General features: G+C 43.2%; 2 protein-coding genes across 3 annotated transcripts; one reads left to right on the plus strand and one right to left on the minus strand.

Moving 5' to 3' along the window:
- Positions 1-17,528: 17,528 nt before the first annotated feature.
- Positions 17,529-21,054, plus strand: LOC127913578 (CXADR-like membrane protein). 2 transcript variants are annotated; one of them, XM_052485868.1, is made up of 6 exons: positions 17,529-17,636; positions 18,003-18,278; positions 19,217-19,513; positions 19,957-20,103; positions 20,444-20,471; positions 20,607-21,053. In XM_052485868.1, exons 1-6 carry the CDS (start codon positions 17,594-17,596, stop codon positions 20,734-20,736), a joined length of 921 nt encoding a protein of 306 aa, XP_052341828.1. In that variant the 5' UTR covers positions 17,529-17,593; the 3' UTR covers positions 20,737-21,053. The 2 variants fall into 2 exon arrangements, with proteins under 2 accessions (XP_052341828.1, XP_052341829.1); XM_052485869.1 differs by lacking the exon at positions 17,529-17,636 and having other exon boundaries at positions 18,129-18,243; positions 20,607-21,054.
- A 493-nt stretch (positions 21,055-21,547) lies between these two features.
- LOC118362017 (platelet-activating factor receptor-like) lies at positions 21,548-23,888 on the minus strand. The gene has a single exon (XM_035742232.2). It carries the CDS (start codon positions 23,844-23,846, stop codon positions 23,070-23,072), a length of 777 nt encoding a protein of 258 aa, XP_035598125.1. The 5' UTR covers positions 23,847-23,888; the 3' UTR covers positions 21,548-23,069.
- Between the last annotated feature and the right edge of the window lie 433 nt (positions 23,889-24,321).

Consider the following 24,321-nt stretch of genomic DNA (forward strand, 5'->3'; position numbering starts at 1 on the left):
TTTCATAGATTTTCCCAAAGGATCTGTGCTATTCGGGATCCTTGGGATGTCCCTACCTCTATCAAGTTTAAATGTAAAATGATTCACTTTCGTGTTAGTTTAGGACGTCCCAAGAAATCCGGAGAGCAGTGACCGTTCATAGAGAGAGAGACTGGCATGGTATCTGAGAGCTCGGTGGCGACACAGACATTTGTTTGTTTTTTTACAAACGGCAGAAGCGATTTTTGAGTGTACTTGAGATGTACTTGCTATCTCTGGGAGTATGTTAATGACAGATTTTCAGCTGTTGAACTATGGTAATGTCGAAGTCATTTCTAAATCTCTGTCTTTTAGTCACGATGTGAGGAGCCAGGGCAACCAATCAGCTTCACTGCAGCTGCTCAACCCACCACCCTCACTGTTCTCCCTCCACAAGTAACCACATCCTCTTCTCCACCACACTAAAAATGACTGTACATATATATACCCCTGTACCCATATCAGTCCAAGTAAAGACATGAGAAAATGGCAAAGGAGATAGTGATGAGAGAGAGCATACAGTATGAAAATAAAGACCACTTGGGATCTAAAATGAGTGTGGGGTGCCTTGTGTCTGTCTCCTTTTTGTCCATTTGAGGATATTGCAGTCACCCCTGGTGGAGGTTCTTGGAACACTGCGATTTAAGGCTGAGCAGAGGTTGATGACAACCTTCAAAGGTGGTGGTGCTATGTTGCGTGTTGTCTTGAATACCAGGCAGATGTTTCCGTACAGAATCAAATGGTGTAAACTTAACAGGCTAAACTTGTTGAGTACACTCTTTGAGAAAGGGGTTCCAACAGGGTTCTTTGGCTGTCACCAGTGGGGAGAACTTTTTGGTTCCATGTAGAACCCTCTGTAGAATGGAGCACAAAACAGTTCTACCTGGACACAGAAGGGGTTCTAACCAAAAAGGGTTTTCCTATGGGGACAGCGAAAGAATCCTGTTAGTTTTTAGATAGCACCGTTTTATCTGAGTGTAGGCCTACTGTATATTGTTAGTTTTTAGATAGCACCGTTTTATCTGAGTGTAGGCCTACTGTATATTGCAGTGATGGTTACGTGGTTTTCTGTAAAAAAAACATACATTCTTTGGTGGTGATGAGTTTACAAGCAGGCAAAGTCACCTTCTATGTGTGCTGAGGCATGTGTGACCACTCAACATTGACAGGACCAACCAAAAAGACATGCTTGGAGCTCCCGAGTGGTGCAGCGAGTGGTGCAGCGAGTGGAATTCCACTTCCGGGTTGGAGCGAGCGGTCGCATCCGCATTTCGCTCCGCAGGTAGTATAACTTTTTCATTACATTTCATTACATTTCATTATAGTACAACGGTTTGATTTATCTAATCTTAGCAATTTCTTCTTAGCTAGCTACATAGCCGTCTTTGTATCAAAGATAATTGCGTAATTATCGTATTTCGTCGTCCTAACGTAGTCTTCACTGCTCTGCCCAGCAGCTAGCCAGCTAGCAAACGTCCACCGATTAGCAGCACTGTAGAAACTATTACACTCAACTGAACGACTTGATTAGTGTAGTGTTAGCTAGCTACATAGCTGTCTTTGCTGTCTTCGTATCCAAGATAATTGTGTAGTCTTAGAGTGATTATCTTAATTTACCGAGGTTAGCTAGCCAGCTATTTGTCGTCCTTAACGTAGGAGACACTGCTAGCTAGCCAACAGCTAGCCAACGTCTTCCGAATAGAACTCAACAACCCGGTCGCATTCCGCTTCGCTCCACAGGTAGTATCACATTTTCATTTAATTTCATTACAGTACAACGGTTTGATTTGTTTGATCGTAGCTAGCTACATAGCTAGCTACATAGCCGTCTTTGTATCAAAGATAATTGTGTAGTCTAGAGCGATTTTCTAGGTTAGCTAGCCAGCTATTGTCGTTCTTTTAACGCAACGTAACGTAATCAACACTGCTAGCTAGCCAGCTAGCCCCGAATAGCAGCACTGTAGAAACTATTACACTCAACGGAACGACTTGATTAGTGTAGTGTCAACAACGCAGCCACTGCCAGCTAGCCTACAAAGTCAACAACGCAGCCACTGCCAGCTAGCCTACTTCAGCAGTACTGTATCATTTTAATCATTTTAGTCAATAAGATTCTTGCTACGTAAGCTTAACTTTCCGAACATTCGAGACGTGTAGTCCACTTGTCATTCCAATCTCCTTTGCATTAGCGTAGCCTCTTCTGTAGCCTGTCAACTATGTGTCTGTCTATCCCTGTTCTCTCCTCTCTGCACAGACCATACAAACGCTCCACACCGCGTGGCCGCGGCCACCCTAATCTGGTGGTCCCAGCGCGCACGACCCACGTGGAGTTCCAGGTCTCCGGTAGCCTCTGGAACTGCCGATCTGCGGCCAACAAGGCAGAGTTCATCTCAGCCTATGCCTCCCTCCAGTCCCTCGACTTCTTGGCACTGACGGAAACATGGATCACCACAGATAACACTGCCACTCCTACTGCTCTCTCTTCGTCCGCCCACAAGTTCTCGCACACCCCGAGAGCTTCTGGTCAGCGGGGTGGTGGCACCGGGATCCTCATCTCTCCCAAGTGGTCATTCTCTCTTTCTCCCCTTACCCATCTGTCTATCGCCTCCTTTGAATTCCATGCTGTCACAGTTACCAGCCCTTTCAAGCTTAACATCCTTATCATTTATCGCCCTCCAGGTTCCCTCGGAGAGTTCATCAATGAGCTTGATGCCTTGATAAGCTCCTTTCCTGAGGACGGCTCACCTCTCACAGTTCTGGGCGACTTTAACCTCCCCACGTCTACCTTTGACTCATTCCTCTCTGCCTCCTTCTTTCCACTCCTCTCCTCTTTTGACCTCACCCTCTCACCTTCCCCCTACTCACAAGGCAGGCAATACGCTCGACCTCATCTTTACTAGATGCTGTTCTTCCACTAACCTCATTGCAACTCCCCTCCAAGTCTCCGACCACTACCTTGTATCCTTTTCCCTCTCGCTCTCATCCAACACTCCCCACACTGCCCCTACTCGGATGGTATCGCGCCGTCCCAACCTTCGCTCTCTCTCCCCCGCTACTCTCTCCTCTTCCATCCTATCATCTCTTCCCTCTGCTCAAACCTTCTCCAACCTATCTCCTGATTCTGCCTCAACCCTCCTCTCCTCCCTTTCTGCATCCTTTGACTCTCTATGCCCCCTATCCTCCAGGCCGGCTCGGTCCTCCCCTCCCGCTCCGTGGCTCGACGACTCATTGCGAGCTCACAGAACAGGGCTCCGGGCAGCCGAGCGGAAATGGAGGAAAGCTCGCCTCCCTGCGGACCTGGCATCCTTTCGCTCCCTCCTCTCTACATTTTCCTCTTCTGTCTCTGCTGCTAAAGCCACTTTCTACCACTCTAAATTCCAAGCTTCTGCCTCTAACCCTAGGAAGCTCTTTGCCACCTTCTCCTCCCTCCTGAATTCTCCCCCCCCCCTCCTCCCTCTCTGCAGATGACTTCGTCAACCATTTTGAAAAGAAGGTCGACGACATCCGATCCTCGTTTGCTAAGTCAAACGACACCGCTGGTTCTGCTCACACTGCCCTACCCTGTGCTCTGACCTCTTTCTCCCGTCTCTCTCCAGATGAAATCTCGCGTCTTGTGACGGCCGGCCGCCCAACAACCTGCCCACTTGACCCTATCCCCTCCTCTCTTCTCCAGACCATTTCCGGAGACCTTCTCCCTTACCTCACCTCGCTCATCAACTCATCCCTGACCGCTGGCTACGTCCCTTCCATCTTCAAGAGAGCGAGAGTTGCACCCCTTCTGAAAAAACCTACACTCGATCCCTCCGATGTTAACAACTACAGACCAGTATCCCTTCTTTCTTTTCTCTCCAAAACTCTTGAACGTGCCGTCCTTGGCCAGCTCTCCCGCTATCTCTCTCAGAATGACCTTCTTGATCCAAATCAGTCAGGTTTCAAGACTAGTCATTCAACTGAGACTGCTCTTCTCTGTATCACGGAGGCGCTCCGCACCGCTAAAGCTAACTCTCTCCTCCTCTGGTCTCATCCTTCTAGACCTATCGGCTGCCTTCGATACTGTGAACCATCAGATCCTCCTCTCCACCCTCTCCGAGTTGGGCATCTCCGGCGCGGCCCACGCTTGGATTGCGTCCTACCTGACAGGTCGCTCCTACCAGGTGGCGTGGCGAGAATCTGTCTCCTCACCACGCGCTCTCACCACTGGTGTCCCCAGGGCTCTGTTCTAGGCCCTCTCCTATTCTCGCTATACACCAAGTCACTTGGCTCTGTCATAACCTCACATGGTCTCTCCTATCATTGCTATGCAGACGACACACAATTAATCTTCTCCTTTCCCCCTTCTGATGACCAGGTGGCGAATCACATCTCTGCATGTCTGGCAGACATATCAGTGTGGATGACGGATCACCACCTCAAGCTGAACCTCGGCAAGACGGAGCTGCTCTTCCTCCCGGGGAAGGACTGCCCGTTCCATGATCTCGCCATCACGGTTGACAACTCCATTGTGTCCTCCTCCCAGAGCGCTAAGAATTTTGGCGTGATCCTGGACAACACCCTGTCGTTCTCAACTAACATCAAGGCGGTGGCCCGTTCCTGTAGGTTCATGCTCTACAACATCCCCAGAGTACGACCCTGCCTCACACAGGAAGCGGCGCAGGTCCTAATCCAGGCACTTGTCATCTCCCGTCTGGATTACTGCAACTCGCTGTTGGCTGGGCTCCCTGCCTGTGCCATTAAACCCCTACAACTCATCCAGAACGCCGCAGCCCGTCTGGTGTTCAACCTTCCCAAGTTCTCTCACGTCACCCCGCTCCTCCGCTCTCTCCACTGGCTTCCAGTTGAAGCTCGCATCCGCTACAAGACCATGGTGCTTGCCTACGGAGCTGTGAGGGGAACGGCACCTCAGTACCTCCAGGCTCTGATCAGGCCCTACACCCAAACAAGGGCACTGCGTTCATCCACCTCTGGCCTGCTCGTCTCCCTACCACTGAGGAAGTACAGTTCCCGCTCAGCCCAGTCAAAACTGTTCGCTGCTCTGGCCCCCCAATGGTGGAACAAACTCCCTCACGACGCCAGGACAGCGGAGTCAATCACCACCTTCCGGAGACACCTGAAACCCCACCTCTTTAAGGAATACCTAGGATAGGATAAGTAATCCTTCTCACCCCCCTTTAAGATTTAGATGCACTATTGTAAAGTGACTGTTCTACTGGATGTCATAAGGTGAATGCACCAATTTGTAAGTCGCTCTGGATAAGAGCGTCTGCTAAATGACTTAAATGTAAATGTAAATACATCCACAGGTACACCTCCAATTGACTCAAATGATGTGAATTGGCCTATCAGAAGCTTCTAAAGCCATAACATAATTTTCCGGAATTTTCCAAGCTGTGTAACCTCTTAGGTCGACCCGACACGCAGGCGTCCCATCTAGACATCTGGAAATGCAAATGCGCTACGCTAAATGCTAATAGTACTCATTAAAACTCAAACGTTCATTAAAACACACATGCAGGGTACTGAATTAAAGCTACACTCGTTGTGAATCCAGCCAACAAGTCAGATTTTTAAAATGCTTTTCGGCGAAAGCATGAGAAGCTATTATCTGATAGCGTGCAACACCCCAAAAGACCCGCAGGGGACGTAAACAAAATAATTAGCATAGTCGGCGCTACACAAAACGCAGAAATAAAATATAAAACATTCATTACCTTTGACGATCTTTTTTGTTGGCACTCCTAGATGTCCCATAAACATCACTATTGGGTATTTTTTCGATTAAATGGGTCCATATATACCCTAGATATCGATCTATGAAGACTGTGTGATCCAGGAAAAAACAGCGTTTTATAACGCAACGTCATTTTTTTTTATTAAAAAAGTTGACGATAAACTTTCACAAAACACTTCAAAATACTTTTGTAATGCAACTTTAGGTATTAGTAAACGTTAATAATCTATCAAATTGATCACGGGGCGATGTATATTCCATAGCTTCACGTCTTGAAACCATGTCCGGATGTATCTCAACCAAAACATCCTGTCGGAGACCGGAAGAAATGGGCTGTCTCTTCTTCGTTTGACCAAGAAACAAAGCCTAGGCAATTGACAAGACTGGTGACATCGTGTGGAAGCTGTAGGAATTGCAATCTCGGCTCCAGGTAATGTGGTTTCCATTCAACAATACATTCAAGTGGCGCATTGATATATTTTCCCATTTTCAGTGATCAGATTTTCCTGCGCTTTTCGATGAAACGCACATTCTGTTATAGTCACAGCCGTGATTTAACCAGTTTTACAAACGTCTGAGTGTTTTCTATCCACACATACTAATCATATGCATATACTATATTCCTGACATGAGTAGCAGGGCGCTGAAATGTTGCGTGATTTTTAACAGAATGTTCGAAAAAGTAGGGGGTAGGATCAACAGGTTAAAGCAACAGTCAACTTGTAAACTTGTAAACTTCTGACCCACTGGAATAATGATACAGTGAATGTTGCGACTCTAGGGGCAGTATTTTCATTTTTGAAAAAAAAAACGTTCCCGTTTTAAACGGGATATTTTGTCAGGACAAGATGCTAGAATATGCATATAATTGACAGCTGTGGATAGAAAACACTAACGTTTCCAAAACTGTAAAGATATTGTCTGTGAGTAAAACAGAACTAATGTTGCAGGCAAAAGCCTGAGAAAAATCCAACCCGGAAGTGCCCCATATTTTGAAAGCGCTGCGTTCCAATGAGTCCCTATTGAGCTGTGAATGCCCTATCAACCAGCTTACGCTTTCTACGTATTCCCCAAGGTGTCTACAGCATTGTGACATAGTTTTACGTATTTATGTTGAAAAAGAGCCATAGGCGGCTACATTGCGTAAGTGGTCACATGATGGCTCCCAGGGTGACTCTCGCGTAAAATACAGAGGTAGCCATTACTCCAATTATGGATTATGGATATTATGGAGCTAATTTGGAATATTTTTCGCCATTTTCGTGACTGCAATTTCCGGGCGATTTCTCAGCCAAACGTGAAGAACAAACGGAGCTATTTCGCCTACAAAAATAATCTTTTGGGGAAAAAAATGGACTTTGGCTATGTACCTGGGAGTCTTGTGAGTGAAAACATCTGAAGTTTATCAAAGGTAAACGATTTAATTTGATTGCTTTTCTGATTTTCGTGACAAGGTTGCCTGCTTCTAGCAAGGCATAATGCTATGCTAGTCTATGATAAAATTACACAAATGCGTGTCTAGCTTTGGCTGTAAAGCATATTTTGAAAATCTGAGATGACAGGGTGATTAATAAAAGGCTAAGCTGTGTTCCAATATATTTCACTTGTGATTTTCATGAATAGGAAGATTTTCTAGGAAGATTTATGTCCATTGCGTTATGCTAATTAGTGTCAGGCGATGATTACGCTTCCGGACCTGGGATGGGGAGTCACAAGAAGATTTATAAGTGAAATAATCTGTCTCTAAACAATTGTTGGAAAAATTACTTGTGTCTTGCACAAATTAGATGTCCTAACCGACTTGCCAAAACTATAGTTTGCTCATAAGAAATGTGTGGAGTGGTTAAAAAACTAGTTTTAATGACTCCAACGTAAGTGTATGTAAACTTCCGACTTCAACTGTATATCATTACTGCCGCTAGGGGAGCTGTGTCATCAACGGAGTGTGTTAGTGATATCTTTCACATTCTTCTTCTTCATTCTTGGAGAATGACTATGGTGAGACATTTCTACATCTCCGTTTCTCCATCTCTCAAGTGCAATACGACTCAAATTATTGAGGTAACATGGTTAATTACGTAGTCCATGAGTTTGATGATGTTTGAAGGCAGTTGAAGGGACTGAAAAACTGGTTGATATTTTCCCTATTGTCAGTTCATGGAGGTTGCAAATGGATTACATGAAAGAGAAGTGATTAACATGGCGTCCGAACCTTTTGTACTTTTTTTCAACATTTTATATCCAATTTGTTCTATTTTCTATGAACAAAGGCTCAGTTTACTTTAGGCAATATATGTAAATATGTGATGTCACAATAAACATTTACATTACATTTAAGTCATTTAGCAGACGCTCTTATCCAGAGCGACTTACAAATTGGTGCATACACCTTATGACATCCAGTGGAACAGCCACTTGCATCTAAATATTTTTTTTTTTGGGGGAGAAGGGGGGTGAGAAGGATTACTTACCCTTACTTACCCTAAAATGTGTTAATGTTAATATTTGTAAGAAAATAGCGTTTGATAGTTCGCTAACTTGATGCTAACCAAATGTAGCTTCGCGAAGCGCTAGTTAGCGCTAGCCTAGTTGGTTTTAGTCCATGTCAGCTTACATGTTAGTGGTTAATAATGTAATGGTTGTAGCTTTGTTTCGCATAGGCGTCCAGTAATTTTGAGGTTTTTTTCTAAATTGACGCTGATAGTACAGTGAGTTATAGATCATGTGATTGTGTAGCTGGATGGTGACTCCACGTTTGGATGAATGGACCAATGGGACTGCCATGGGCAAGTCGCTTGATGGGTACCAGGAATGGTGGAAGGAAAATCTGAAGGTAATTATCTTTGCACACAACACAGCAGTGTCCAGGCCTCTAGAGTACTCACCCTATCACCTGCTTTACGGAGGGGAGCCGCAGCAGTTTACTGACATAAACAATGCAATTGTATATAACATTATTGCATATACTGTAGTATAAAAAATATAATTGCATTTATTTCTATTATCAATCAAGGTGAGACTGAACATGGACAAGGCGCATGAGAAAAAGGAGAGCCACCGGAGAAGAATCAAGGGGACCAAGTGCATCGACTGACATCCGGGCGAATGACCAGTCCTGTTTGGTCCAGCGGCGGTGGGTTTGTGCCCATAGGCGACGTTGTTGCCGGTGATGTCTGGTGAGGACCTGCCTTACAACAGGCCTACAAGCCCTCAGTCCAGCATATTGCGGACAGTCTGAGCACTGATAGAGTGATTGTGCGTTCCTGGTGTAACTCGGGCAGTTGTTGTTGCCATCCTGTACCTGCCCCGCAGGTTTGATGTTCGGATGTAACGATCCTGTGCAGGTGTTGTTACACGTGGTCTGCCACTGGGAGGACGATCAGCTGTCCGTCCTGTCTCCCTGTATCTCTGTCTTAAGTGTCTCACAGTACAGTCATTGCAATTTATTGCCCTGGCCACATCTGCAGTCCTCATGCCTCCTTGCAGCATGAGGACTGCAGTTCCTAAGGCACGTTCACGCAGATGAGCAGGGACCCTGGGACCCTGGGAATCTTTCTTTTGGTGTTTAACAGAGTCAGTAGAAAGGCCTCTTTAGTGTCCTAACTTGTCATAACTGTGACCTTAATTGCCTACCATCTGTAACTGTTAGTGTCTTAACGACCATTCCACATGTGCAAGTTCATTAATCGTTTACGGTTCATTGAACAAGCATGGATTTTTATGAAATATCTTTGAAAGAGAGGGTCTTGAAAAATGGATGTTTATTTTTTTATATAGGGTTTATATAAGGTCTCACACACACAGTTGTCCTTGAGTGACTCACACAAGTCAACAAAGTCTATTTTTTAACATCCATTGCAAATTAAAGTTCCTCAGTATTTGAAAAATCGTTCCAACACTCCCGGCCTCGATAATCACCAAGCCTCTGTGTGAACGAACAAAATATCATGATCTGATGATCCCCTATATACAGCTGTCTGTCCCAAGCTCACTTGCACAGGAAACTCTGAGGGTCTGGAATAGGCTAGTTGATACCATGTTGCAAGTTCACGAGGGACAGCTTCAGCCAAAACCAGTGATGATTTGATACAATGTTGCACTTCTCTAGCAATAGCTCAAGTGAAGACTGTGAGAGAAACATTTGGTTTTTACCTGCTTTGTTTAATATGGTGTGACTCTAGATAGAGATAACATGAGGAATAGAATAGACATGTTATTGTTTCTAATCATCTTTGCTTCTGCGAAACTTGGTCACGTGGCCAAAGACAAAGAGTCTTTGAGAGTGACTGCAGCTCTTCAGTCCCACCTGTTCTTATTGTATCTTTCAATGGAATAACTTTGTTGGAGATATGAAGAGAACCGAGGCTGGCTTGAGAAAAGGGCATAACGGAACTGGCGTTATCACTTGTTTGTGCATTATGATCTCACACACCCGATAGTTTATGATGCCCTGCTCTACCGGGAGGGGTGGTACCAGCCATGACAAAGCATTTTTAGGTCTACTGTATAAGACTTCTGCATTTTCGGTATTGTTGAACTCTCGGTCCTACACTCAAGAGTGTGTGGCCGACCAGCTTCATTATTGCAATTCTTGTTAATAAAAAATGACTGTTTGAAGAAATGACAATAAGTCTCTCTCACTTGTTAGAATTTCCATGACAAGACATATAGAAAGGGAGGCAGACAGGCGGAGTGGAGAGATGGTTGTGATTGAAACAGTGGTGACCTGTCATTCAGGGCAGTTGGGGCAGAGCCCCACCTGTTTTGAGCCCCATATTTTTAGCACAAAAATATATGTATATATTTTTTTTTATTTTTGGGGGGAAGGGCTTGCCTGTTTTGCATGTTTTTTTGGCATTAATACATGTTACATATCAGTTTGTAAACAATGTAAAAAATATATATGTATCATTGAATTTAAAAAGCAGCATATAAACAGGTAACTCCAAAATGCAGGTGTTTCAGCCTAGCTCAGTGCTTTCTGTGGTGTGGGGCAGGCCAGCAGAAAATAGGAGCATTGCACCGTGATTGTCTCAGTGTTCTGTCACTCATGGCCCTCTATGTCACCTGCCTTTAGTAAGGGGAGACATCAAGAAAGTGAGCCCTCCTGTGTCCTGCCATAGACTTAGATTAGAAGTCCCCTTCCAAGAAGTCTCAAGGTCATCGGCCACAACAATGACGTCAAATCACGTTATATGTACAGTAGCTTTGATTGGAATTTATTCCAACATCTTACTTACTCATCTTACTTACTCATAATCTTAGCTAGCAGTCATTATCATGATTCATGAATCAAGTCTACTGACAAATCCTTTTTAATCCTTATCATATGAAGAGAAATAATTAATAGAAAATACAGATAAAACGTATCGGTGCTCATCGGCCATTGGACATAAACATTACACAACAATTTGGAGATCGCAAATTCAACAATGAGTGGTTTGAAAGGACTCTGTAATAGTGGCTAACTGCAAGCATTGCAACTGGGAAAATACATTTTCAACGGTCATTCAACTTGGAATTGTAAATCCGCCATCTTTCTCTTTGATGACAAAATTTGCCCACGAAGGACTGCCGCGCCACTTTCCTGACAACTGAATTTCAACCGGATATTTTCTACTGTTTTTATTTGTCGGGTTTAGGCCTAAGTATTTCTAATCAAGAATCATATCACCTCCACCCTACCTGTCACCTTAGACCCGCTCCAATTTGCTTACCGCCCCAATAGGTCCACAGACGACGCAATCGCCATCACACTGCTCACTGGCCTATCCCATCTGGACAAGAGGAATACCTATGTAAGAATGCTGTTCATCAACGACAGCTCAGCGTTTAACACCATAGTACCCTCCAAACTCATCATTAAGCTTGAGATCCTGGGTCTCGACACCGCCCTGTGCAACTGGGTCCTGGACTTCCTGACAGGCCGCCCCCAGATGATGAATATAGGAAACAACATCTCCACTCCGCTGATCCTCAACACTGGGGACCCACAAGGGTGAGTTCTCAGCCCTCTCCTGTACTCCCTGTTTACCCACGACTGCGTGGCCATGCACGCCTCCCACTCAATCATCAGGTTTGCAGACGAAAATACAGTGGTAGGCTTGATAACCAACAACGACGAGACAGCCTACAGGGAGTAGATGAGGGGCCTCGGAGTGTGGTGTCAGGAAAATAATTCTCTCTAACCAAGGCCTGTTGTCTTTATCTCTAACCAGGGCATGTTCTCTTTCTCTCTAACCAAGGCCTGTTGTCTTTATCTCTAACCAAGGCATGTTCTCTTTCTCTCTAACCAAGGCCTGTTGTCTTTATCTCTAACCAAGGCCTGTTGTCTTTATCTCTAACCAAGGCCTGTTGTCTTTATCTCTAACCAAGGCCTGTTGTCTTTCTCTCTAACCAAGGCCTGTTGTCTTTCTCTCTAACCAAGGCCTGTTGTCTTTCTCTCTAACCAAGGCCTGTTGTCTTTCTCTCTAACCAAGGCCTGTTGTCTTTCTCTCTAACCAAGGCCTGTTGTCTTTCTCTCTAACCAAGGCATGTTGTCTTTCTCTCTAACCAAGGCCTGTTGTCTTTCTCTCTAACCAAGGCCTGTTGTCTTTCTCTCTAACCAAGGCATGTTGTCTTTCTCTCTAACCAAGGCATGTTGTCTTTCTCTCTAACCAAGGCATGTTGTCTTTCTCTCTAACCAAGGCATGTTGTCTTTCTCTCTAACCAAGGCATGTTGTCTTTCTCTCTAACCAAGGCATGTTGTCTTTCTCTCTAACCAAGGCATGTTGTCTTTCTCTCTAACCAAGGCATGTTGTCTTTCTCTCTAACCAAGGCATGTTGTCTTTCTCTCTAACCAAGGCCTGTTGTCTTTCTCTCTAACCAAGGCATGTTGTATTTATCTCTAACCAAGGCATGTTGTCTTTATCTCTAACCAAGGCATGTTGTATTTATCTCTAACCAAGGCATGTTGTATTTATCTCTAACCAAGGCATGTTGTATTTCTCTCAAACCAAGGCATGTTGTATTTCTCTCTATCCCGTATCTTCTTTATCATTCTATCCCTTTCTTTAATCTTTATTTTCCTCGTTCTCTCATTCCTCCTGTTTATCTTTGTATCTCTACATTTAGATCTCTGTGAATACTCCCATATAGGGCTGTTATGGACGAGCCTCCACCACTTCAGAGTCAGTCTATTCTCTCCTCCGTCCCCAGCCGATCTTCTTCTCTTCTCTATTTTCTCTCCTTTCTGCATTTCTGATGTCGGGCATAATAATTCTAAAAATAATAAAACCTTATCATGAAAATTGGGAGATAAGAAAATTCATTAGCAGGCAGCTTGCTAATAACAAGAGAGGATATGAAAATTATAATAAAGGACACCTAATCAGTTGAACAACTGAATTGTGTCTTTCAAATTTAACACAACCCCTCTGACTCAGAGAGGTGCAGGGAGCAGCCATAATCAACCATCCACGTCTTTGGCCCCTGGGGAACAGAGAGTTAACTTCCTTGCTCAAGGGCAGAAAGACAGATTTCAACTTTTAAGTTCTTGGATTCGATCCAGCAACCTTTCGGTTACCAATGCGCTAACCACTAGACTACCTGCTGCCTGGTGGAGAGAGGAGGGAGAGAACAGGGAATATTTCCAGAGGCTGAGCATGGCTTGTTGCCATGTGACCTCTGTGTCAAAGGATCAAATGAGCCGGGTTCATTTCTTTCTCTTTCGAAAAAATGTCATTTTTACAAATTAATTAAAAACGAAAAGCTGAAATGTCTTCAAGTATTCAACACCTTTTCTTATAGATAAGTGGGTGGGGTTAAATCCTTCCTGTTTGGCCCTGTCCGGGGGTATCATCGGATGGGTCCACAGTGTCTCCTGACTCCTCCTGTCTCAGCCTCCAGTATTTATGCTGCAGTAGTTTATGTGTCGAGGGGCTGGGGTCAGTTTGTTATATCTGGAGTACTTCTCCTGTCTTATCCGGTGTCCTGTGTGAATTTAAGTATGCTCTCTCTAATTCTCTCTTTCTTTCTCTCTCTCTCTCTCTCTCTCTCTCGGAGGACCTGAGCCCTAGGACCATGCCTCAGGACTACCTAACATGATGACATCTTGCTGTCCCCAGTGCACCTGGCCATGCTGCTGCTCCAGTTTCAACTGTTCTACCTGCAGCTATGGAACCCTGACCTGTTCACCGGGCGTGCTATCTGTCCCAGACCTGCTGTTTTCAACTCTCTAGAGACAGCAGGAGCGGTAGAGATACTCTGAATGATCGGCTATGAAAAGACAACTGACATTTACTCCTGAGGTGCTGATTTATGAACATTTGAACATATTGGTCATGTTCTGTTAAAATCTCCACCCTGAACAGCCAGAAGAGGACTGGCCACCCCTCATAGCCTGGTTCCTCTCTAGTTTTCGGCCTTTCTCAGGAGTTTTTCCTAGCCACCGTGCTTCTACACCTGCATTGCTTGCTGTTTGGGGTTTTAGGCTGGGTTTCTGTACAGCACTTTGAGATATCAGCTGATGTAAGAAGGGCTATATAAATACATTTGATTTGATAAGTGAATGAGTAAATACAAGTCACCTAATAAGTTGCATGGACTCACTAATAGTGTTTCCCTTATCTCTCTACCCCACACATACAATTGTCTCTAACATCCCTAAGTCGAGTAATGTATTTCAAACACAGATTCAACCACTAAGGCCAGGGAGGTTTCCCAATGCATAGGGTGAAAAAAGACCTGAGCATGGTGAAGTTATTAATTCAACTTTGGATGGTGTATCAATTCCCCCCTTCACTACAAAGATACAGGCATTCTTCCTAACTCAGTTGCCCGGAGAGGAAGGAAAACGCTCAGGGATTTCACCATTAGGCCAATGGTGACCTTAAAACAGTTGTAGTTACTCCACAATACTAGCCCAATTGACAGAGTGAAAAGGAAGCCTGTACGGAATAAAAAATATTCCAAAACATGCATCCTGTTTGCAACAAGGCACTAAAGTAAATCTGAAAAAAAAATTGGGGCCTGAATAATAAGTGTTATGTTATGTTTGGGGCAAATCCAATACAGCCCATTACTGAGTACCACTCCTATTTTCAAGCATAGTGGTGGCTGCATCGTGTTATGGGTATGCTTGCAATCATTAAGGACTTGGGAGTTATTCAGGATAAAAAATAAATGGACTGGAGCTAAGCACAGGCAAAATCCTAGAGGAAAACCTGGTTCAGTCTGCATTCCATTCCATGCATAGACACTGATATCACAGTCATCGTTGCATGAAGAAGTGGACCAAAGCACAGCGTGGGAAGTGTTAATGATTTATTAATAGAACTGAACACTGAATAACAACAAAGAGAACAAACCCGAAACAGTTCTGTCTGGTACAGACACAAAAACAGAAAACAACTACCCACAAAACACAGGTGGGAAAAGGCTACCTAAGTATGGTTCTCAATCAGAGACAACGATAGACAGCTGCCTCTGATTGAGAACCACACCAGGCCAAACACACAGAAATAGAAAACATAGAATGCCCACCCCAACTTACGCCCTGACCAAACCAAAAGAGTCATAAAAAGGATCTCTAAGGTCAGGGCGTGACAACAGAGATGAATTCCACTTTCAGCAGAACAATAACCTGAAACACAAGGGTAAATCTTGCTTATCAAGAAGACAATGAATGCTCCTGAATGGCCGAGTTCCAGTTTTGACTAACATCTACTTGAAAATCTATGGCAAGACCTGAAAATGGATGTCTAGCAATGATCAACAACCAATTTAACTGATTTTTTTTTATTTTTAGAAAGAATAATGAGCACATGTTGCACAATCCAGGTGTGGAAAGCTTTAATAGACTTACCCAGAAAGACACAGCTGTAATTGCTGCCAAAGGTGCTTCTATTGACTCAGGGGTGTAAATAATGATGTACAGTAAATTAGATATTTCTGTATTTTATTTTCAATAAATTAGCAAAAATGTCTAAAAACATGTTTTCACTTAGTATTGTGTGTTTATTTTTTTAATGCATTTTGAATTCAGGCTGGAACAAAACATGTAGAATAAGTCAAGAGGTATGAATACTTTCTGAAGGCAGTGTATGTGTGCAGGGCAGCCCCCGAAGAGACTATTCTTATCAACTGCATGCAAGAATGTCCTCTGTGTTGTCTCAGGAATTCAGCATTCTATGTGTTGATCTTGCCAGCCCTCATTGTCACGCCTCTGAGAAACGGAGGTTCTGTTGTTATTACAATATGTAGGTCTGATATCTGATTGGAGCTTAACTTTACAGTAATACTATAGGTCAACAACTCAGATTTTAAATTAAAACCACTCAACTTCGAGTTCCTAAGCAAATTTTCAGAATTTTTGTGTGTGTTATTTCTCCTTGCTTCTATATTCTTCTTGCTTCTTGCTTCTATAAGCATCTTTGCAGTATTTCGTTTTTGTTATTTCTGTTATTTCTGACATTATTAGCCCAGAATGCTTTTTGTGTTATTACATACAGCCAGAAATAACTTTTGGATATCAGAGCAGCGGTAACTCACCAGCATTATGACCAGCAATACAACTTTCCTGAATTCGATCCTTTGTTCGTACCCCCCAGGGCAACTGAACTTATTCCAGAGGCTGCTCCAAAAGGCTGCCGGGCACACCGTCCACCACTGAAGGGGACGTAAACTAAATAATTAGCATAGCCTGCGCTACACAAAACGCAGAAATAAAATATAAAACATTCATTAGCTTTGAATGTTACCTTCGGGTATTTCGGGGTGTTGCATGCTATCAGATAATAGCTTCTCATGCTTTCGCCGAAAAGCATTTTAAAAATCTGACTTGTTGGCTGGATTCACAACGAGTGTAGCTTTAATTCAGTACCCTGCATGTGTGTTTTAATGAACGTTTGAGTTTTAACGAGTGCTATTAGCATTTAGCGTAGTGCATTTGCATTTCCAGATGGCTTGATGAGACGCCTGCGTGTCGGGTGGGCTTAACAGGTTAAATCTACTTGACAACCTATGGGAAGACCTGAAAATGGTTGTCTAGCAATGATCAACATCCAATTTGACAGAGCTTGAGGAATGTTGGAAAGAATAATTTGCAAATGTTGCACAATCAATGTTTGGAAAGCTCTTAGAGAATTACCCAAAAAGACAAAGGTTATTCTACAAAGTATCACCCCAACGGTGGGAATCAATTTTAAATTCAGGCTGTAACACAAAAAAATGTGGAATAAGCAAAGGGGTATGAATAATTTTTATAGGGAATTGGGTGCAATTTGGGATGGAGCCTATATGTAACCTCTACCCCAGCCCACGATAGAGTATACTCTTTCTGAAGGGGAACATGTCATTAGCGCTCAGTATTTCTGTTGTCACAGTAGATAACATGGAACCTAGCTAATAAAGTTCAGGGTGAGATTGAAGTTGGCCAAGCTTTGTGAGGTAAATGAAATGGCAACTCACAGAGGCCTGAAGAGATTAGAGTGAGTTGAGTTGTAGTGAGTTATTACTAAATCATTGAGAACAGATAGTAGAGATGTGGAGAAACAAAGCTGCTTGGACAGATATAAACAGAAAGGTTATCTAAACCGTAGACATGCAACAAAGCTGCTTGGACAGATATAAACAGAAAGGTTATCTAAACCGTAGACATGCAACAATATTGTTCCAGTTCAACCCGAGGATGAAACTCTGTTAACAGATTGACAGTCAGGAGGAAGCTCAAAGTTCCTGTCCCTTATGTTTCCCATTTTAAACTTCCCCCATCAGGACTTTATGACAGAGTAAAGCACAACACCTTAAACATACAGGTCCAGAGTGTCATCATATCAGTCGTCAACGTAAAAACTACAGCTACTAAACATGCAACTTCTTTTTCTTCTGCTCTGTTTGTTTGTTAAACCAGGTAAGACCTCTCATTATGTTCTACTGTATATTGGTTAATATTAAGTATGTACTGTATTAGGGCTGAATCCTAACTGGAGATCTGCACCCGTAACTCAATGTTTTTTGCATTTACCATCCATTTACATCATTTACGCAAAAGTCGAAGTGCATGGATCTCAAATTAGGATTTGTACCTTTAAATGATTACAGTCATCACAACAAATGAATCTGCCAACACTAACCATTAAAATATACATTGCGTCACCAGTTGGTGAGTACACTGTAGTTAAGGCTAAAAGTGTCTATTTCGTATAGCAAGTGTTCCATTTACAAGCAGGGCTTTTTAATTGCCTTCTCTGACCATTGTCTCTGTCTCTTTTGACAGGTTTTCTCCAGGGGAGCCAATGGACCAAATTGATCTTCCAGATTGGAGCACCGGTCATGCCTGCTGGTCAGACCGTCAAAATGTTTTGTATGGTATCATTTGTTGTGAACAAATACACCTGGTACCGTCTGAACCAGACCACATGGACAGCTATGAATATTAACAACAACTCTCTGACTCGAATTGTCACCACTAAGGACTCTGGAGAATACAAGTGTTCAGGTTATTACAATGGAACAAGGTACGACAGCAATGCAGTAAACCTGACTGTGGTAGGTACGTGACTGGAAGTTATTTTAAATCATAAAACTCCCGTTAACTTCATAGTTATCACGAAACAAATGGTTAATTGTCATGGCATGTTTGTGGATGCTAGAATAGGGGATTGTGTTTTTCAACTTTTTTCACCCACTAATTATATTCCTGTCCCAGGGGAACAAACACAGCCAACACCAAGGCAACGCCAAATAGCTTCCTGGACTTATGCGAGAAAACCCTACTCATGTAGAGACACAAAGATATGTCAGGGACTGCAGTTAATGCTGCCTGTTGGAAAATCAATAAGACGACAGAAGCATAGCAGGCAGGGAGAGTTAAGTAGTTCAGCCAGGCTGAATTATTTTGACTTGTTTTTCACCGGAGCAGAACCCAGCACAGTTATGTCAGTGTTTATAGTAACAGCCCCCCGGCTAGAATAATGACCCAGCAGCATTGTAGTCTGTCTGCTTCCACCCTTCAACACCCCCCTCCCTCTATTCCATCCTTCTACAATCTACTCCCCCCTCTCACACTCTATTCTATCCTTCTACAATCTACACGCCCCTCTCACACTATTCTATCCTTCTACAATCTACACCCCCTATCCTACTCTATTCTATCCTTCTACAATCTACTCCCCCCTCTCCCACTCTATTCTATCCTTCTACAATCTACTCCCCCCTCTCCCACTCTATTCTATCCTTCTACAATCCACACCCCCTCTCCCACTCTATTCTATCCTTCTACAATCTACACCCCCCTCTCCCACTCTATTATATCCTTCTACAATCCTACCTGGAATCAAAAAGGGTTCTACCTGGAACCAAAATGGGTTCTCCTATGCGGACAGGCAAAGAACCCTTTCGAAACCTTTTTCTAAGAATTTAGTCTGGATCTGTAATCTGTATTTATTTGAGTAACACAAAGTAGTTTATCATGTTCCCTCCTCTCTCTAGAGAGACTCTCCAATGTGTGGGTGTCATCCACGCCCAAGGACTTGGTCACCATGGAGGGGCAGAGTGTCACCCTGTACTGTCAGGCCACCTCCCACCCCCCCTCTGTCATCTGGAGCTGGAGCAGGTTGGACGAGCAGGATGGGTGGCAAGAGGTGGACATGGGGCGAGAGCTGACCCTGAGCATGGCAAGTGAGAGTGGGCAGTACTTTTGCCAGGCTTACAGCAACATCTCTTCCCTGACGCAGCAGCAACAAAGCCCCTCCCACACAGTCTATATCGTCTACTTCCCCATGACTGGTAATCTACTCATCAATCACAACATCCACCTTATTTCTCATATGAGTCCAACACATTTAGCTTTCTCTCAGCTCAAGATGGGGGAACAGCTCAGTTTGAGGAAATGATGAACGATAATGAGATTTGTTCCATTAGTAGAGAACTGAGCTGATGACGATGATGTGTGTTAATGGTGGTGTGATAGTGACAATGTACCAAAAGAAAAGATAATGTACTGAGATGGTGCCTCTCACATTGCCATGTCATTATTCTGTTTTTATAACTTTGGATTGCATTTATCAATAGTTTTATGTTGTCGAACCCTGCTGTTCAATGTATGTAATCAATATTTGATGCACAGTAGTACTTTATAGCATAGGTTTGTAAAGCTTAAGATTTTAGTGTAAGCCTGTGGCACATCAATGTCAATGCCATTCATTTGACTGTTCCTCCTCTCCCCTTAGGCAGTGTGCATGCAGGAGTGGTAGGGTTGGTGCTGGTTCTCATTGCCGGGGTCTTACTGACCTTGTTGCTGCTGTGGCTCTGGAGGCAGCGGGCCAAAGAGAAGGCCGGTCAAGAGACCTTGGCCACCAATAGTGCACCGGCCAAAGGTGAGTGACACTGTCAAGTGTACTGCACTGTATCAACAGTTCTGCCAAGTCTTCAGCTATACTGCAGTTATAATTATAACATGTTGGCTACTGTAGTTACAGGAAGTAATGTGTAGAACTCTAGTAGGTTTCTGAAAAGCCTACAATGTTCATTCAGACATTGTGAGTGTTGGTTTGATGTACTGTGATGTCCTTCTGTAGCTCAGTTGGTTCGATCCCCGGGACCACCCATACGTAGAATGTATGCACACATGACTGTAAGTCGCTTTGGATAAAAGCGTCTGCTAAATGGCATATATTATTATTATTATTTATATTATTATTTTCCATGTACTTCCAGGATATACTGGACCTGCAAAAGCACCAAAGTAAGAGCATGATGAACAAATTATATTTGTGTGTTTTACATTTGTCTTCCTGTGTATGAGATTAGAATTAGCTGATCACTATACGGATCACTATGCTGATCACTATGTTGATCATGTGTCTGCTGTCACCACTAGGGGGAAGAGTCAGGCCCAGGCTGGGAATGAGGGAGAAGTCTACATGAACTGTGGTGAAACCAACCAAGCCTACAGCGACCTGTACCCCACCTACATGACAGGGGATAATACCTATGCCACCTTGGGATGATTCCTCTTAAATCCTCCTTTGCTTATTGTAAAACACTGTGGGGCAGTTTCCCAGACACAGATTAAACATAGTCATGGACTAAAAAACTATTTTGACAGATACTCTATTGACCATGCTTTTTCATCCAGGACTATGTTTAATCTGTGTCAGAGGAACTGTCCTTAAGAGAGTTAGAGTTCTTTAAATATTTAAAGAGAAGCTAGACTTGATCTCTAAAAAGTAAAGAGGTTTAAAAAGTCTTCTTTTTCTAATTTGTCTGCATTCATAGTGATATTTGTCAGAATCTTTTAATGGAAGCTTTGAATAAAAAAACGAGTGTGAAACAAAAAAAAGAGGCATTTCAATAACAATATATCTGTTTGTTCATGTTTACATTGAGAATGCAGTACAGCGTATTAAACCATATGTTTTGAATGCATCACACACACAGAGTTACAGTTACTGCAACATTTATACCAGAGGTCTATTAACTCCATAACCCTCACGTCTCTGTTAATACTTCAGTAGCTGGCGGTTGAGAAGTCATCAAGTTCATCACATGGTTACCAGCCTCTTAAAAAGGGCAGTGAAGTGTATTATTCCCTCATTCTGTGCAATAAGTAGCTGTAACAATAATATCACTAACATTTCAACTATCCACTAGCACTTAACCCTAATCTTAAGCATAACCCTTATCCTAACTTTAACCCTTAAACATAACCCTTATCCTAACCTTAACCATTAAACGTCAACAATGAAGAGGTGACTCTGGGATGCTGGCCTTGTAGGCCAACATCAACTTGGATTAGCTGACACAACGTGCCGTTGGAACACAGGAGTGATGGCTGCTCATAATATGTAGATATTCCATAAAAAATCTGCCGTTTCCAGCTACAATAGTCATTTACAACATTACCAATGTCTACACTGTATTTCAAATCAACTTGTTGTTATTTTAATGGATTAAAAATGAGCTTTTCTTTCAAAAACAAGGACATTTATAAGTGACCCCAAACTTTTGAACTGTAATGTATCTGTTAAATCATATTTACATTGAGAATGCAGTACAGCGTATTACACAATATGTTTTAAATGCATCAAAAACATAGAGTTGCAGTTACTGCAACATTTATACCAGAGGTCTATTAACTTCATGACCCTCACGTCTCTGTTAATATTTCAGTAGCTGGCAGTGTCATAAAAGGATTGTGAAGATTATTCTTTACAATAACAATAATCCCACTAGGCAAAAACTGGTTGAATCAATGTTTCCACGTAATTTCAACAAAAAATATATATATATTTTAAATTTGTTGATTTCATATTGAATTCACGTTAGTTGACAACTCAACCGAATGTTAATCAATACTAGACGTTGAACTGACATCTGTGCCCAGGGGGATAGCGATGCTTCACATACTTAAATAAGCTCCCAGAATGTGTCTTTGCTATGTTACAAAATTAAATTGCAAAACAAATACAGTTTCACATCTCACCACACATGAACATTTTGCAATTCCATAAGTGGTGAAAACCATGTAAGCTAAAATCAATGCAACTCTTAGTTTCACAATTACAGTTTCAGTTCATTACAAAGCTTAGTTTATCACAACATGCATGAACTTGACGGACAGCCAGCATCCTGAAAACCTCATTTTTATGTGTGAATATATGCCCATATTAGGTGCTCAAGAACAAGGATTTTTTTTAAATTAATTGCTATTGTTCAACAACCAATTTAGAAGGCTCCAATAGTGATAGGACTATTGTTGGTTAAGGGCTTGTAAGTAAGTAATTAACTGTACGGTTCTGTTCGGCGCATGTGATATTTAAAATGTAATTTGATCTCCATTTTATCTAAGGATCTAGTCTAGTGGCTTGGGACTGAGTTTGTAGAGCTATTTTGCAATCCTTTATAGAAGCTCCTGTTCCCTATAAAACGTCTGCTTCTCTTCTCTGATTACACTGGAAGAACAGGAAGAAACGTGATTAAATTGAAGTCACAATAACAAAGTGTGAGATACAATGTACAGTACATCTGAAATGTGAAAACAAAGAATCAATGGTCCAAAGATTCTTTAAAGCACTGATTATAGCTGGCACAGTGGCCAGGACAAATCCCTACAGGAAGGAAATCTAGAGGGGAACCATACTCTGGGTGGGGCTGTGTGGTGGTGCATCTGTTCATGTGATGTGTCTGAATGAACATGAGGCTACATAGCAGAGTGCATGTTCTGCACTATGTGTTCATTGTTAGGTGTGGGTGTGATGGAATGAAGCATCCTAAGGATGTGGTTACTAACAACAGTATTAGCATTAGACACAATATCTACAATACCATGTCATCTAGAGATTTAAACCTTCAGCTGCTGCTGTTCGCTATGGTGCCGCTGGCTCACATTCTTGCACTCCACCATAGAAATGTGTGTGATGGCTGTTTCCGAAAATCCTTTGCTCCTCCCCACCTTTTTCAGATTGTCCTTGATGTACAGGCGGAACTTCCTGGTGGCGAAGCAGTACACCACAGGGTCCAGGCGGCAGTTGAGCCCCATCAGCATCAAGGTAACCTGGTGGGCATCGTTAAGCCACTGCCTGGTCCGCTGGCCCCAGTCCATTCTTCCCCAGCCCTCCTTGATCTCCAGTACAGCCAGAGTCCAGGTACCCTGGACCACAGGGTGGGGGAGGAAGCACACCACGAACACCCGAACACCCCCAACACGGCTCACAGCATCTGCAGGTCCTGGTCCTTCACCCCCCGGGGTATGTATGAACTGGAGCCCCGATGCTGGGTAGGGGACTGGGGCGAGCAGGGCCCGGGCAATGAGCAGATTACAGACTACTACGAGGAAGAAGACCAAGAGAAGAAGACCATGGCCTTGGTGTCTTGCAGGCGCTGCAGCACGAACAGCACGTAACTGTTGGCTATCAGACCAAGGACGAACACAACACCGTAAAACAATGGGAAGAGTGTGTAACGGAAGTCTGAGTCCAGGAGGGTTCTGTTGACGACTGTCGATAAGTTCACTGTCCTGGTCACTGCTATGTCCTCTTGCATCCCCATGGTCGACTCCACTGTTGGTTCTGCTAAAGCAAGGAACTCCCTCTGTGAGAATACTATATAAATGACTCATATTTCAAGACTCACTAATTTTCACTTCAGTGCTTCTCTTACTGCAGTCACGAGGGCTTTGGACATGTCTAGTAAAATCACTTTATTGGTCAATTGCATACAAGGTCCAACCAAAGATTTACTTCTGCTTTTAAAGACAAACATACATATACAGGTTTTAAGAGAGGTGCCACACTGGGTGCCGAGGAGATGTTGTTGTGGGGTGTTAAGTTCCTTGTGCAATGGCACAATGGCATCTAAGATTTTATACAAGCAACCATGTAGTTGCTAGCTCACTTCCCGTTGCCTCTCTAACCGCTAGGCTACCACCTGCCACCCAGAATAGCTATAGGCCTATCCAGTCTGTGCAGTTGTTGATTCACTGAATCGCTTCCTGATATCACAGGAAGTGCATCACACACCAGCATATTTGAGAGTTTCACAAAATACTGTAAATGTAAATCAAATACAGTCACCTATAACACATACAGTTGAGG

Source organism: Oncorhynchus keta, chromosome 29 (assembly GCF_023373465.1).
Source record: "Oncorhynchus keta strain PuntledgeMale-10-30-2019 chromosome 29, Oket_V2, whole genome shotgun sequence".
Classification (NCBI taxonomy): Eukaryota; Metazoa; Chordata; class Actinopteri; order Salmoniformes; family Salmonidae; genus Oncorhynchus; species Oncorhynchus keta.